General features: G+C 41.7%; 1 protein-coding gene across 14 annotated transcripts in view; it reads right to left on the bottom strand.

The window, feature by feature from the left end:
• The window catches only part of Apc (APC regulator of WNT signaling pathway), a 113,529-nt gene that overhangs the window by 69,354 nt on the left and 29,119 nt on the right, over positions 1-15,056 (bottom strand). For 3 of the 14 annotated variants that reach the window (XM_021234518.2, XM_013123995.3, XM_005065296.4), the window contains exon 1: positions 3,512-3,635. The exons of 9 other annotated variants lie outside the window; for them this stretch is intronic. Coding sequence is in view for 1 of the 5 variants with exons in the window: in XM_040758057.1 (XP_040613991.1) it covers positions 3,512-3,586 (75 nt within the window). In the remaining 4 variants the exon portion in view is untranslated. Of the gene's footprint in view, positions 1-3,511; positions 3,636-15,056 lie in introns of those variants that run through there. 2 more of the 14 variants (XM_013124005.3, XM_040758057.1) reach the window with 2 other exon arrangements.

Here is a 15,056-nt window from a genome sequence, read left to right as displayed (position 1 = left end):
CTGTATAGGTCTTTAAAAGAGTGCCCAGGACTAGCCAGAGCAATCAGAGTCCAGCTTGTGTTAAAGTTTCACACAGCTAAGTATATGTCTCATGGAGGTGAGTTCCCAGGCTTTACTTGGTTCTTCAACGCCTGTCTGAGGTTGGCATGCGGCTCACGCTCTAGTAAGTATGCACTGAGTGTATTTCCTCAAGTGTCCCTCATCTCTCTAAACCAAACGCTATCACATTTCTGGTACTTGTGTAGACGGGTTTCACTTGGACTCATCCTCCCTACAGAAGAGTGAGGTTAGAATTGCAAAGTGTTTAACCACGTGAAAGTGTAGTATTAGTTACAGTATGTGAAACCAGTAAAAGAGAAAAATAGTAAAACAAAAATTTACACTGTAATTCATCCAATTAAAGTCATGAATAGCTTTGATTTAGTTCATAAAATATACCTTTGAATGTTTAATTTATGAATTTATAAGTAGGTCACATAATTCTAGCTATAGCAATTAACAATAAATAATATTAAAGACCTTTTACAAAAGCTCAGTGAAATACTGAATGTTATACTGTAAAGGGATCCATCTTTTCTTAATTTAGTCTTCTATTTCTTACATAACTTATACTGTAATCTAATATTGTAGGAATGTCTGTAAGATTAATAAAAATATATACTAATTAGTGGGACCACCAAGATCGTTCAGTGGGTAAAGGTACTTGCCATCAAGCTTCATAGCCTGAGTTTGATCCCTAGAACACACTTGGTGGAGGAGAGTCAAGTCCAATGTGTTGTCATGTGATCTCCACACGAGCTCCTTGGCAACATGCACCAACACACACACACACACACACACACACACACACACACACACACACACTCTCTCTCTCTCTCTCTCTCTCTCTCTCTCTCTCTGAGAAAATAAATAATGTACTTTTTTGTTTGTTTGTTTTTACGAGACAGGGTTTCTCTTTCTCTGTATTGTTTTGGAGGCTGTGGGTCCAGCCTGGCCTCGAACTCACAGAGATCCGCCTGCCTCTGCCTCCCGAGTGCTGGGATTAAAGGTGTGCGCCACCAACGCCCGGCAAATAATGTACTTTTAAGTTATCAAATCTTTTATAAAGCATTCTTATAGTTAAAAACTGGCTGGGCAGCACTCGGGAGGCAGAGGCAGGCGGGTCTCTGAGAGTTCGTCCAGCTGGTCTACAGAGTGAGTTCCAGCACAGCCAGGGCTACATAGTACAACAAAACAAAACAAAACCAAACCTCACAGTTGTGTGCATAGGGCTCTTGTCCACGTGAGCGATACTGCTTTTCAAATCACTTGTCACATATTATTTTGTAAGCTGTACATGAAGGCACTCGATAGCAATTTTATAGTAGTAAAATAAAAGGGTTGGGTAGTGGTGGCACACACCTTTAGTCCCAGCACTCGGGAGGTAGAGGCAGGTGGATCTCTGTGAGTTCGACAGCCTGGTCTACAGAGTGAGTTCCAGGGCAGACAGGGCTACACAGATAAACCCTGTCTCAACACCCGTCACCCCCCTCCAAAAAGGAAGAAGTAAAATAAAGGACAATCTCTTATCCTTACACAACAGATGACCTTGGATAATGTCACATATCCTAATAAGAGAACTGTGAAACACATAAAACGAAAATAATGTTACATGCATTAGTTGATTAAATGAGACCACTAAGTAAAAATGAGAATTCTATAAATTCAAAAACTACACTGGGATTCAAGGGATTAGATAATGTTAGCTATTAAATTTCACTTGTCAACTGACTGTGACATCTTTAATCTTAGGTATGGTTTCTATCAGATTTAAAAGCTATCCCAAGTATTTTTAATCCTGACATCCACAATCACATAAAATTAACATATTAGGACTCAAGCTAGGCCTGGCACACTGGTGTAGTCTTATAACCCCAGTCCTTGGAAGGTTGAGGCGGGAGGACCCTACGTTTGAAGCCACTCTAGGGCACACAGCAAGTTGGAAACCAGCCTGGACTACACAGTGAGATTTTGTCTTACAATAACAACAAAGAGCAAAACAAAACAAAAAAGAATTAAACTGTTCCAATTTGCAATGAAAATGTTTGCATAGTATTATTTACTCATGTATAATTCTTTATTATTTTGAAAAAATACTGAAGACAAAATTGGAAATCCTCTTAGGACAGCTACATGAACAACCTAAAGGGACCGGGGCCCTGGAGGGCTTCACAAAGCTACTGCCAGTCTAGTTCAGAGCCAGGAGAGGGGGAAGTCGCCAGACACACACAGGAATAAGGCGAAGAGTCAATCCGAAGATGACACCTTTAGACACCTAAGTAAATGTCACTAAAACACTTTACTCTGAGAGCATATCTTGTGGATGCTCACTAAATGGAGATATATCTAAAATATTTTTCTGTAGGTTTTATTAAGCTACATTTAAAAGTGACAAAAGAGAAATAGAAATACTTACTGTAGGCCTTAAGCATCAAGCCTATAAAAAAATTATTGTCCGTAATTTTTCACAAAGTAATTTACATTCTAAAGTGATTTGCTCTCGAATGATCTAATGGCATAAAAGCCAGACTAACAAAGGGGAAATCCAGTTCCATAAATAATGTATTAAGATTCCTATAGGATTTATGTTAAATCAAAGCACCTGGCAGATCTTGTGATATAAAATCAAAGTGTTGGACACACTCCACTGTCAAAGCATTCACGACCTGGCCATCCTCTACGTTTTCTCCGATCAGGGTGCAGCTCTGAGCTGGCGTCTCGTGAATGGAGCGCTGCTGAGCATTTACCCAGCTGCTCAGGGTGCTTACTCTCTGCAGTTGTCTACAGCAAAGCCCTGCTGCAGTCACCGCGGCCAGCCACTGCCAGCGCATTCTGTCGCTAACAAAGACACTGGCATCCATCCCTGCCACCTTACTCCCACGACTTCACCTGCACGCCGTGGACTGCAGGAGCGCCAGTCACTACGGAGCAGGGTTTCGCCCGTCAACCAAACGGTCCCCGGGCCGGCTCCGCAGGACCGGGTCTTTCTCTCCGGTCCTCGGGGGCCTCTCCTCGAGAGCCCACACCAGCCATCAGGGCAGCTCCGTGTGCCCACTCTTGGCTACCACCGCCCGCGTCTTGTGGCCCAGGAGGAACCGCAGCCTTTCAAAGGGCTGGGGCTTTTGCTCCTCGCCATGAATGTGCTCCATTCTTTGTTGTCCTCTACTGTTTCCTTAGATACTGCTCTCCACTCCACGGCCAGCAGGCATTATAAAAACAAAACGGCTTTCTCCCGGCTCCCTACCACTCCCCTCCCCCCTTCCTCTGCTGTCAAAACCCCAGGACCAGAAGCGCAGGAAATCCATCTCCCGTGCTGCAGTGGGGGTGGGGAGGGGGACGACGCCCCTGCCTGCTGGGCTTGGCGTGTGGCGGGGACCCTGTGCCAAGGAAGGTCAAGGTTTACGACGGTCCATGGGAAGCCACCTCCCCCTCCCCCTGCAGCAAGCCGGGCCACCGCAGCGCCCGCACCTACCCCATTTTCGAGCCGGGCAGCACCTCCATTCTGTCTCCAGTGACACCCCGGCAGGCTGCGCCAATACAGCCACATGTCGGTCACGTGTGTCTGCGCCCAGCCAATCCGCGGGCTCCTGACTGGAATGGGGAGCGCCCTGGTCAGCATCCAGAGGATTACACAGCTGCTTCACGCTTCTGACCCGCTCCACGGCAGGGCAGAGACCCGCCCCACCGCGCCCCAAGCACCGCACCGCAGCCCACCGCACCCCGCCCCATACACCGCACCGCACCACGCCCCACCGCCCCATACACCGCACCCCGCAGCCCACCGCCCCACCGGACGCCGCGCCTCCTGGGAGCCCCCACATCTACCTCCGCACCCCAGGAGCCTGGCGTTAGGGGTCACTCAGAACCCGGAGTCCGCAGGGGGAAAGCCCCGCGTGCAAGCACGGGATGCGGGTACTGGCGGTGGGAGGGGCAGTAAATTAGATTTCATCCCCATGATTCAAAATGAGTAACATAACATTACAAATCATCAACTTGTCCGCCAAATTAACTCTAATTACTACTGTATTTAGGACAGTTATCAGGAAAGCCATGATGACAGTGACTTGCATCTGACCTCACAGTTCCAGCCTGGGCTAAATGCTTTTGCTCCTTCTACCCTCTAACTAGTCACTTGACCCCTCGGTAATTAAATTTCTTCTTTTATAAAACGAGAACAAGCATAAACCAGGACTTAGTATATGCACGATGGAGGCATGCTGTTAATTACTACAGAACCTATTGCATACTCCACATTTCATTTACTGATTTATGAGTTACAGGGGCAAGATTCACATAAGTTCTAGCTTAAAAGTCTGATTTAAGCTCTGGTTTTAAAGGAGGAAAAAATTTCAAAATAGTATTTCTGAGACAGAAGCATGGCCTCACACAGAAGAGAGGTAAGGATGTCCCTGAACTTCTGCATCCCCAAGCGTTGGGATGAAAGGCGTCTGCCACCACCCACGGTGTGTACCGGGCCAGACCCTGAACCCAGAGCTTCTTACTTGCTAGCCAAGCCGTCTACAAACGAAGCTACATCCCTTCCCCTAGCCCTTATCTACTGGTTTTAAAAATAAACTGAAAGTTAGAGTTCTAAATGCAGTGTATTTACTATAACCTTTGTATTACTTTGTACTAAGTAGCACTCTTGAGGCAATCCACTTTCGAAGACAGTGTATACAGAAGACAGCTGGGGGCTGGAGAGTGGTGTGAAGAACACTGCTGTCCACATCCCGCCTCGGGGAACCTGACTCCCTCTCCTGGCCTCTCAACTGGCTGTGCACTGGTGTGCACAGAATCACACACTAATACACACATAAAATAAAATTTAAATCTTAAAAAGAGTAACACCTAACAAAACAGGGTTATTCTTTTGAAGGTGAGATTATGAGAGGGATTTCTGTTCTTCCTTTGTGATTTGGGTACCTTAGTTTCTTTATATAAATATCTAATATGCTGTATATACTTGTTCCATGAAAATCTGAACTTCCATACTGACCACATTATAACTGTAATTGGAATTATATACTGAAATCCTAAACATATTTAGAAAAATCCCTCATATTGAACAAAGGAAACACGTGAATCAACTTGACTCTATCCTAAGACATCTTTCATGAAAGGCTTGGTTTTACAAAGACTTTTCAGATCTTATTACTGGAAGTGCACCACTCATTCTGTAGGACTCATTATACAGTCATCATCTATGACAAATTCAGAATTTCTCATACCACGGTTGACCTTCCAGAAAGAAAAACTGTCTTGCAAAATAATGCTTTTTAAAAGCATCTCAAAATAACTCTCTAACAGTCTATGAAACAAGCCTGTTACTCTTGACCTCAGGCTATGAGTTAAGAGTAACTTAGCTACTACTTAAGAAATCAATTGGTAGTGAAAACTTTGCACTAACCCTGAAGTCAGTCAGTGATTCAGTGACAAGGTTACTGGAGAATGACCCCAAGGCCTCCTTCCACATCAAATGACTAAGTTTCAAAGGGAGCCAGTATATGTTTATGACCTACTATGGTGCAAGTATAAAAAGCCCAAAGAGTTTTACAGTCATCATGCTGCCAATTCAAAAAAACTCAGTCACCCTCCCCAAGAGCCTTTTTAAGTCAGCTTCCTCAAGACTGAATTTTATCTAATTTTTTTACTTTAAAATTCTAAAAACTTAAACAATCATGATATATTTATTTTGCTAAGTTTGAACACAATGCAGATCACTGAAATGAGTTCCTACCAGGTTACACATATCCTGTCATCTATATTCAATGTTATGATTTGCATCACATATATAGGGACTAAAAATAGCACTGGGTGGATAGGGAGATGGCTCAATGGTTAGGATCACTTGCTGCTCTATAATGAGAGCTGGGGACTGGATCCGGGACCCTTGTTGGGTAGCTCACAGTCACATCTGGATCCGAGACCCTCGTTGGGTAGCTCACAGTCACTTACATGCAACTACAGCTTTTCAAGGGTGGAGACATGCACAGATATCCCTACAAGAACATGTGCAAACACTCTCACATAAATGCATGGAGTTTCATTTGTGTTATTAAATAGGAATGCAAAATTCATGTCTGAAAAATTTGAGCCTAAAAAAAATTATGACCAAGCCAGTCAGTGGTGTCAGTGGTGGCGCATGCTTTTTAATCCCAGCACTTGGGAGGCAGAGGCAGACAGATCTCAGAGTTGGAGGCCAGCCTGGTCAGGCAGAACAGATTTCTGCCTATAAAGAGATGCAATTCCAGAAATTATAATGCCCTTCCCTGGCAGGCACCAATCATGCACGTAGTACATAAACATGCACACACGTAAAATAAATATACATGCATATAAAATAAAGTTTTGAAACAACAAAGAAGGGATATAGTTCAATGATAGTGTTTATTCCTAGGTTCAGTCCTAGTTTCACCAGATCCAAAATGAGACAAATAAATACAAAGAATGTTTATACTGTAAAAATATTCAGCCTTGTATTACTAAAATGTGAAAAACCTCATGACTGCTAACAATAAGCTACCTGAACTTCTGGTACCTTTCCAAGATGGTTAGAATATTATAGAAGATAACACAACTATATAATTCATGTGGTATTATAAAAATGCAGAACTTTATATATAATAACTAACTTGGGGGCAGGGGCTGGGGACTGAACCAAGGCCTTGTGTATGTGTACAGTGTATCACTGAGCTACAACCCAGGTGCTGCATTTTCTTCAACATTTAAAAAAACAATTTTAAGCCAGGCAGTGGTGGTACACGCCTTTAATCCCAGCACTCAGCAGGTGGATCTTTGTAAATGTGAGGCCAGCCCAGTCTACAAATCGAGTTCCGACAACTAGGGCTACACAGTGAAACCCTGTCTCAAAAAACAAACACGAAAATTAACTTTTAATCTGTGTATGGATGTGTGTGCAGAAAAGGCCGGGAACACAGTCAGTGGGAGAGCACTTGCCTACCATGAAGAAGACCCTTGGGCTCAGCTCCAGAAATCAAGTCAAACAAACAACTCCGCTTCCAAAATCTTAACGGCTGTTCCTTCATACCCTTCACTGTTAACGACATCTTCCGCAACAAAATCTTGACGGCTGTTCCTTCATACCCTTCACTGTTAAGGACACTCTTCCACAACAACCCCATCACCACCATGGTGCTCCCACACTCCCATCACACACCACGGTGTTATCATTCGCAGCATCTGAACAGAGAAAGTTCTACCTACATACTTTAAGTTGTCTTCCTGCCGTTGCCCAACTAGAACAAAACCTCCATGAGGACCTTGCCGCTCTCTCAGATCTGAACAGTTAGCATTTCAGGTAATTTGTTCAAAAAATGACTTAACGATGAACATAACATCAACTAATAAGCTTGGAAGGGGCCGAGACATGTCAATGTAAGTTTTAACACAAAAATTAACACACGTTTTATATGGTTAAAAGGACAGGTTAGGTCATGCCTAGCTTATCAAGAAAAGTCGTCAGAACATGCAGATGCTGAGGGCAGAGAGTTTGACCTTACCTACTAGGTTAAATTTTTAAACCTCATCCTACAGGCAATGGAATGAGTATTTCAAAGAAGGAGGAAGGTCTGGTCAGAGCAAAGTCTACAAAAAGCAACAGGACTAGTTTCCCTTCCTACTCATAACAGGAAATAATCAGAAATTATATCCATAAAATGCACAGCCAGTTGTAATGGTCAAAAACATTTTCAACTGGAAAAACATGTTTATAGACTGCAGTAGAATTTTTATTTATCAACTTTTAAATTTGTGTATAAGCAAGTAAATTCTTTTTTCTAAATTCTAAATATACTAAGCTGCTGAAGCCCCAGTACCAAGGCACACAAACCCTTTTCTTCCTGTTGTTTTATTTTCCTGAGACAGGGTTTCCCTGTGTAGCTGTCCTGGAACTCACTCTGTGCACCAGGCTGGCCATGAACTCAGAGATCCAACTGCCTCTGCCTCCCAGACATTGGAATTAAAGACGTGCGCCACCGCCATCTGGCTTAAACTGTTCTTTCTTAGGGAACAAAATTTGTGACTACAGTCTCAAGTGTATGTGTGACTACAGTCTCAAGTATATGTGTGACTACAGTCTCAAGTGTATGTGTGACTACAGTCTCAAGTGTATGTGTGACTACAGTCTCAAGTGTATTTGTGACTACAGTCTCAAGTGTATGTGTGACTACAGTCTCAAGTGTATTTGTGACTACAGTCTCAAGTGTATTTTGTGACTACAGTCTCAAGTGTATTTGTGACTACAGTCTCAAGTGTATTTGTGACTACAGTCTCAAGTGTATGTGTGACTACAGTCTCAAGTGTATTTTGTGACTACAGTCTCAAGTGTATTTTGTGACTACAGTCTCAAGTGTATTTGTGACTACAGTCTCAAGTGTATTTGTGACTACAGTCTCAAGTGTATTTGTGACTACAGTCTCAAGTGTATTTTGTGACTACAGTCTCAAGTGTATGTGTGACTACAGTCTCAAGTGTATGTGTGACTACAGTCTCAAGTGTATGTGTGACTACAGTCTCAAGTGTATGTGTGACTACAGTCTCAAGTGTATGTGTGACTACAGTCTCAAGTGTATTTTGTGACTACAGTCTCAAGTGTATTTTGTGACTACAGTCTCAAGTGTATGTGTGACTACAGTCTCAAGTGTATATGTGACTACAGTCTCAAGTGTATGTGTGACTTCAGTCTCAAGTGTATTTTGTGACTACAGTCTCAAGCATATTTTGTGATTTAGCAGTATGACTCCTCCACCACCGTACTTTCTGCTTATGGGTATTTTACCTATTTGAATCTTTTTGAACTTTCATATGAACTTTGAGTTGTGTTTCTGTTTCTGTGAATCATCTCATTGTTTAAAGGATCTAATGAAATGATTCACAGAAACAGAAAAACAACTCTAAAATCACAAAATATGCTTCGGACCACAGTAACAAAACTAGCACAGTCTCAAGTGTATGTGTGACTACAGTCTCAAGTGTATGTGTGACTACAGTCTCAAGTGTATGTGTGACTACAGTCTCAAGTGTATGTGTGACTACAGTCTCAAGTGTATGTGTGACTACAGTCTCAAGTGTATTTTGTGACTACAGTCTCAAGTGTATGTGTGACTACAGTCTCAAGTGTATTTTGTGACTACAGTCTCAAGTGTATTTGTGACTACAGTCTCAAGTGTATTTGTGACTACAGTCTCAAGTGTATTTTGTGACTACAGTCTCAAGTGTATTTGTGACTACAGTCTCAAGTGTATGTGACACTACAGTCTCAAGTGTATGTGTGACTACAGTCTCAAGTGTATGTGTGACTACAGTCTCAAGTGTATTTGTGACTACAGTCTCAAGTGTATGTGTGACTACAGTCTCAAGTGTATGTGTGACTACAGTCTCAAGTGTATGTGTGACTACAGTCTCAAGTGTATGTGTGACTACAGTCTCAAGTGTATGTGTGACTACAGTCTCAAGTGTATTTGTGACTACAGTCTCAAGTGTATTTTGTGACTACAGTCAAGTGTATTTTGTGACTACAGTCTCAAGTGTATTTTGTGACTACAGTCTCAAGTGTATGTGTGACTACAGTCTCAAGTGTATGTGTGACTACAGTCACAAGTGTATGTGTGACTACAGTCTCAAGTGTATTTTGTGACTACAGTCTCAAGTGTATTTGTGACTACAGTCTCAAGTGTATTTTGTGACTACAGTCTCAAGTGTATTTGTGACTACAGTCTCAAGTGTATTTGTGACTACAGTCTCAAGTGTATTTTGTGACTACAGTCTCAAGTGTATGTGTGACTACAGTCTCAAGTGTATGTGACACTACAGTCTCAAGTGTATGTGTGACTACAGTCTCAAGTGTATTTTGTGACTAGTCTCAAGTGTATTTGTGACTACAGTCTCAAGTGTATTTTGTGACTACAGTCTCAAGTGTATGTGTGACTACAGTCTCAAGTGTATGTGTGACTACAGTCTCAAGTGTATGTGTGACTACAGTCTCAAGTGTATGTGTGACTACAGTCTCAAGTGTATGTGTGACTACAGTCTCAAGTGTATGTGTGACTACAGTCTCAAGTGTATGTGTGACTACAGTCTCAAGTGTATTTTGTGACTACAGTCTCAAGTGTATTTTGTGACTACAGTCTCAAGTGTATTTTGTGACTACAGTCTCAAGTGTATTTTGTGACTACAGTCTCAAGTGTATTTTGTGACTACAGTCTCAAGTGTATGTGTGACTACAGTCTCAAGTGTATTTTGTGACTACAGTCTCAAGTGTATTTGTGACTACAGTCTCAAGTGTATTTTGTGACTACAGTCTCAAGTGTATTTGTGACTACAGTCTCAAGTGTATTTGTGACTACAGTCTCAAGTGTATTTTGTGACTACAGTCTCAAGTGTATGTGTGACTACAGTCTCAAGTGTATGTGACACTACAGTCTCAAGTGTATGTGTGACTACAGTCTCAAGTGTATGTGACACTACAGTCTCAAGTGTATGTGTGACTACAGTCTCAAGTGTATTTGTGACTAGTCTCAAGTGTATTTGTGACTACAGTCTCAAGTGTATTTTGTGACTACAGTCTCAAGTGTATTTGTGACTACAGTCTCAAGTGTATGTGTGACTACAGTCTCAAGTGTATGTGTGACTACAGTCTCAAGTGTATGTGTGACTACAGTCTCAAGTGTATGTGTGACTACAGTCTCAAGTGTATGTGTGACTACAGTCTCAAGTGTATGTGTGACTACAGTCTCAAGTGTATGTGTGACTACAGTCTCAAGTGTATGTGTGACTACAGTCTCAAGTGTATTTTGTGACTACAGTCTCAAGTGTATTTTGTGACTACAGTCTCAAGTGTATTTTGTGACTACAGTCTCAAGTGTATTTTGTGACTACAGTCTCAAGTGTATGTGTAACTACAGTCTCAAGTGTATGTGTGACTACAGTCTCAAGTGTATTTTGTGACTACAGTCTCAAGTGTATTTTGTGACTACAGTCTCAAGTGTATTTTGTGACTACAGTCTCAAGTGTATTTTGTGACTACAGTCTCAAGTGTATGTGTGACTACAGTCTCAAGTTTATGTGTGACTACAGTCTCAAGTGTATTTGTGACTACAGTCTCAAGTGTATTTGTGACTACAGTCTCAAGTGTATTTTGTGACTACAGTCTCAAGTGTATTTGTGACTACAGTCTCAAGTGTATTTTGTGACTACAGTCTCAAGTGTATTTGTGACTACAGTCTCAAGTGTATTTGTGACTACAGTCTCAAGTGTATTTTGTGACTACAGTCTCAAGTGTATTTTGTGACTACAGTCTCAAGTGTATTTTGTGACTACAGTCTCAAGTGTATTTGTGACTACAGTCTCAAGTGTATTTTGTGACTACAGTCTCAAGTGTATGTGTGACTACAGTCTCAAGTGTATTTTGTGACTACAGTCTCAAGTGTATTTGTGACTACAGTCTCAAGTGTATTTGTGACTACAGTCTCAAGTGTATTTGTGACTACAGTCTCAAGTGTATTTTGTGACTACAGTCTCAAGTGTATGTGTGACTACAGTCTCAAGTGTATGTGACACTACAGTCTCAAGTGTATGTGTGACTACAGTCTCAAGTGTATTTTGTGACTACAGTCTCAAGTGTATGTGTGACTACAGTCTCAAGTGTATGTGTGACTACAGTCTCAAGTGTATTTTGTGACTACAGTCTCAAGTGTATTTGTGACTACAGTCTCAAGTGTATGTGTGACTACAGTCTCAAGTGTATGTGTGACTACAGTCTCAAGTGTATGTGTGACTACAGTCTCAAGTGTATGTGTGACTACAGTCTCAAGTGTATGTGTGACTACAGTCTCAAGTGTATGTGTGACTACAGTCTCAAGTGTATTTGTGACTACAGTCTCAAGTGTATTTTGTGACTACAGTCTCAAGTGTATTTTGTGACTACAGTCTCAAGTGTATTTTGTGACTACAGTCTCAAGTGTATTTGTGACTACAGTCTCAAGTGTATTTGTGACTACAGTCTCAAGTGTATGTGTGACTACAGTCTCAAGTGTATGTGTGACTACAGTCTCAAGTGTATGTGTGACTACAGTCTCAAGTGTATGTGTGACTACAGTCTCAAGTGTATGTGTGACTACAGTCTCAAGTGTATTTGTGACTACAGTCAAGTGTATGTGTGACTACAGTCTCAAGTGTATGTGTGACTACAGTCTCAAGTGTATGTGTGACTACAGTCTCAAGTGTATGTGTGACTTCAGTCTCAAGTGTATTTTGTGACTACAGTCTCAAGCATATTTTGTGATTTAGCAGTATGACTCCTCCACCACCGTACTTTCTGCTTATGGGTATTTTACCTATTTGAATCTTTTTGAACTTTCATATGAACTTTGAGTTGTGTTTCTGTTTCTGTGAATCATCTCATTGTTTAAAGGATCTAATGAAATGATTCACAGAAACAGAAAAACAACTCTAAAATCACAAAATATGCTTCGGACCACAGTAACAAAACTAGCACAGTTACAGGCACAAAGACAGTGTGTCAATGAACAGAAAAAAAGACAGAAGTGCCCTGGGAAAAAGACATGCCCAAATGGTTCTGGGAAAAGTGTACCGCCACACACTCAAAGATGAAACGAGGTCCCTATCTCTCACCCTGCACAAAAATAAGTTCAAAATGGATCCAAGACCTTAATATAAGACTTGAAACTTAACAACAGCTAGAGGAAAAAAATAAGACACTTCAAGACAGAAGCAAAGGCAAGCACTTTCTGAAAAAGATTAACAATACTCAGGAAATAATAGCCAAGAATTGACTAATGGGTTTCATGAAATTAAAAAGCTTCCACACCATAAAAATAACAGATCACATAACAGGAAAAAAAGTATTTGCCTACTATATACTAGACAGGGGCTAAAAATGAAACAAAAATACCCAACAATCCAATGAACAGATAGTCCTCAAAAACAGAAATACAAACAGCCCCAAGTATATATCCCAGTTCCTTAGCCACCTGGGAAGGGCAAATAAAAGGATGTGGGGGACACTGCTCCACGGGGGGGGAGAGACAGACAGACAGACAGACAGACAGACAGACAGAGAGAGAGAGAGAAGAAGGAGAGAGAGAGGGAGAGAAGGAGAAAGAGAGGGAGAGAAGGAGAGAGGGAGGGAGGGAGGGAGGGAGGGAGGGAGGGAGGGAGGGAGGGAGGGAGGGAGGCAAAGAGAGGGAGAGGGAGTAGACAGGAGGAGCCCAGGGCTTGCTTTGCTTGTCCAATCTAGCTGACTTGGCAAGTCCAGGTTCAGTTAGACCCTGTGTCAGAAATAAATAAAAAAGGTGCGTGTGGGGGGTAAGGGAGGAAGAAAGACAGAAGACGCTTGACCACTGCCTCCACATGCACCACCACACACCACACTCTCTCTCATCCCCCCTCCCTCTCACACACACACACCCCTCCCTCCCTCCCTCCCTCTCTCTCTCTCACACACACACACACAAACAAAACACCAAGATTGTATCTCACTTTAGTCGGAAATCAATTAACAAACACTGGTGAAGAGAACACCACACACTCTTTTTGATTTTTTGTTTGTTTGTTTGTTTGTTTTTGGTTTTTCGAGACAGGGTTTCTCTGTGTAGTTTTGGAGGCTGTCCTGGAACTCACTCTGTAGACCAGGCTGGCCTTAAACTCACAGAGATCCACCTGCCTCTGCCTCCCGAGTGCCCGGCCGACACCACACACTCTTACACACTGCTGGTGACTGTATAGTCACTAAGAAACCAGCGTAGAGGTTTTTTTTTCAAAAAATTAACATGAATACCATTAAAGGACTTAGCTATACCATTCTTAGGTACACACCCAAAGCAAGCTGAGTTTGCATTCCCAGATACTTAACATTCATGTTTACTGTTGCAAAATTCATATTAGATATGGAGTCAGCCTAGCTAAATGTGGTAAAATCACCATGGAGTTTTATTTGGCCACAGTAAAAAAAAAAAAAAAAAAAAAAAGGTTTCATTTTTGAAGAAATGGATAGAACTCAACATCACCACATAAGAGAAATAAGCAAGATTTATAAAGACAAATACTTTGTTTTCTCTCATATGTAAAGTGCAGAGAATTTGTGGACCAGCCTGGTCTACAGAGTGAGTTCCAGGACAGCCAGGACTGTTAAATAGAAGCCCTGTCTTCAAAAGCCAAAAAGAAAAAAGGGGATGATGAAAGAGTAACGAGTGAGGCATTCTCTCTCCTGCAAAAATCAATCTATCTTCCGTCTCTGTGGCATGGGTACAAAGGGAGGCTATCTGACAGTAAAGAGCACACAGAGACATGCTTTTGAGAAACTATCTATCCTAGTAAAACAGGATTAAAATTTCTCATTAATATTTTAGTTACCATAAAATGCCTAGGTTATTTGATGAGATATTTATCACCTTATACAAATTAGTCATTGAAATATATCAGAAGTGGTAAGAGAAAATTCAATTTTTACTTAACTTTAAACCTAAAACTTGGATTAGAAAAGAATCAATATAGTACCTAATAAATGTTATTATCAGAACTTTAAACCACATTCTTGGGTCAAAAGATTGATTTTCATGCCAATATCCCCCAATTCTGTTTGTCTGTTTGCTGCTGTTTTTTTTTTTTTAAACTTTGGGGACAAGGTCTCAGGTAGCCCAGACTGAGTCCCTGAACTGAATGCTCAGAGTTCTTTCATAAGGAGCTGCAGGAGCTGACAGAAAACTTCCAACTACACACAGGCATGTGCCCAGACACCCGGCGGCGTCTGTAAGCTTGTACTTCAAAGCAAATGCAAACCCTTTCACTGCCCTCCATCGGCTGCAGACGGCAGCATCCACGCTCTTTTGAGTAGCTCCCTTCCTTCTGCTGAACATTCGGTGTCTGTGTGTCTGAAGATAAATGCTTGTTATTATAGGCCAAATAATCCAAGTTTGCTAAATAGAAAACAAATTCTAAACTTTCCCTAATGGAACAGGACACTGTCACTCAGACAGGAG

Source organism: Mesocricetus auratus, unplaced genomic scaffold, assembly GCF_017639785.1.
Source record: "Mesocricetus auratus isolate SY011 unplaced genomic scaffold, BCM_Maur_2.0 Super-Scaffold_100015, whole genome shotgun sequence".
In the NCBI taxonomy this organism is placed as follows: Eukaryota; Metazoa; Chordata; class Mammalia; order Rodentia; family Cricetidae; genus Mesocricetus; species Mesocricetus auratus.
The sequence above is the reverse complement of the archived record's forward strand: the minus strand, read 5'-3'. Positions and strand labels throughout refer to the sequence as shown.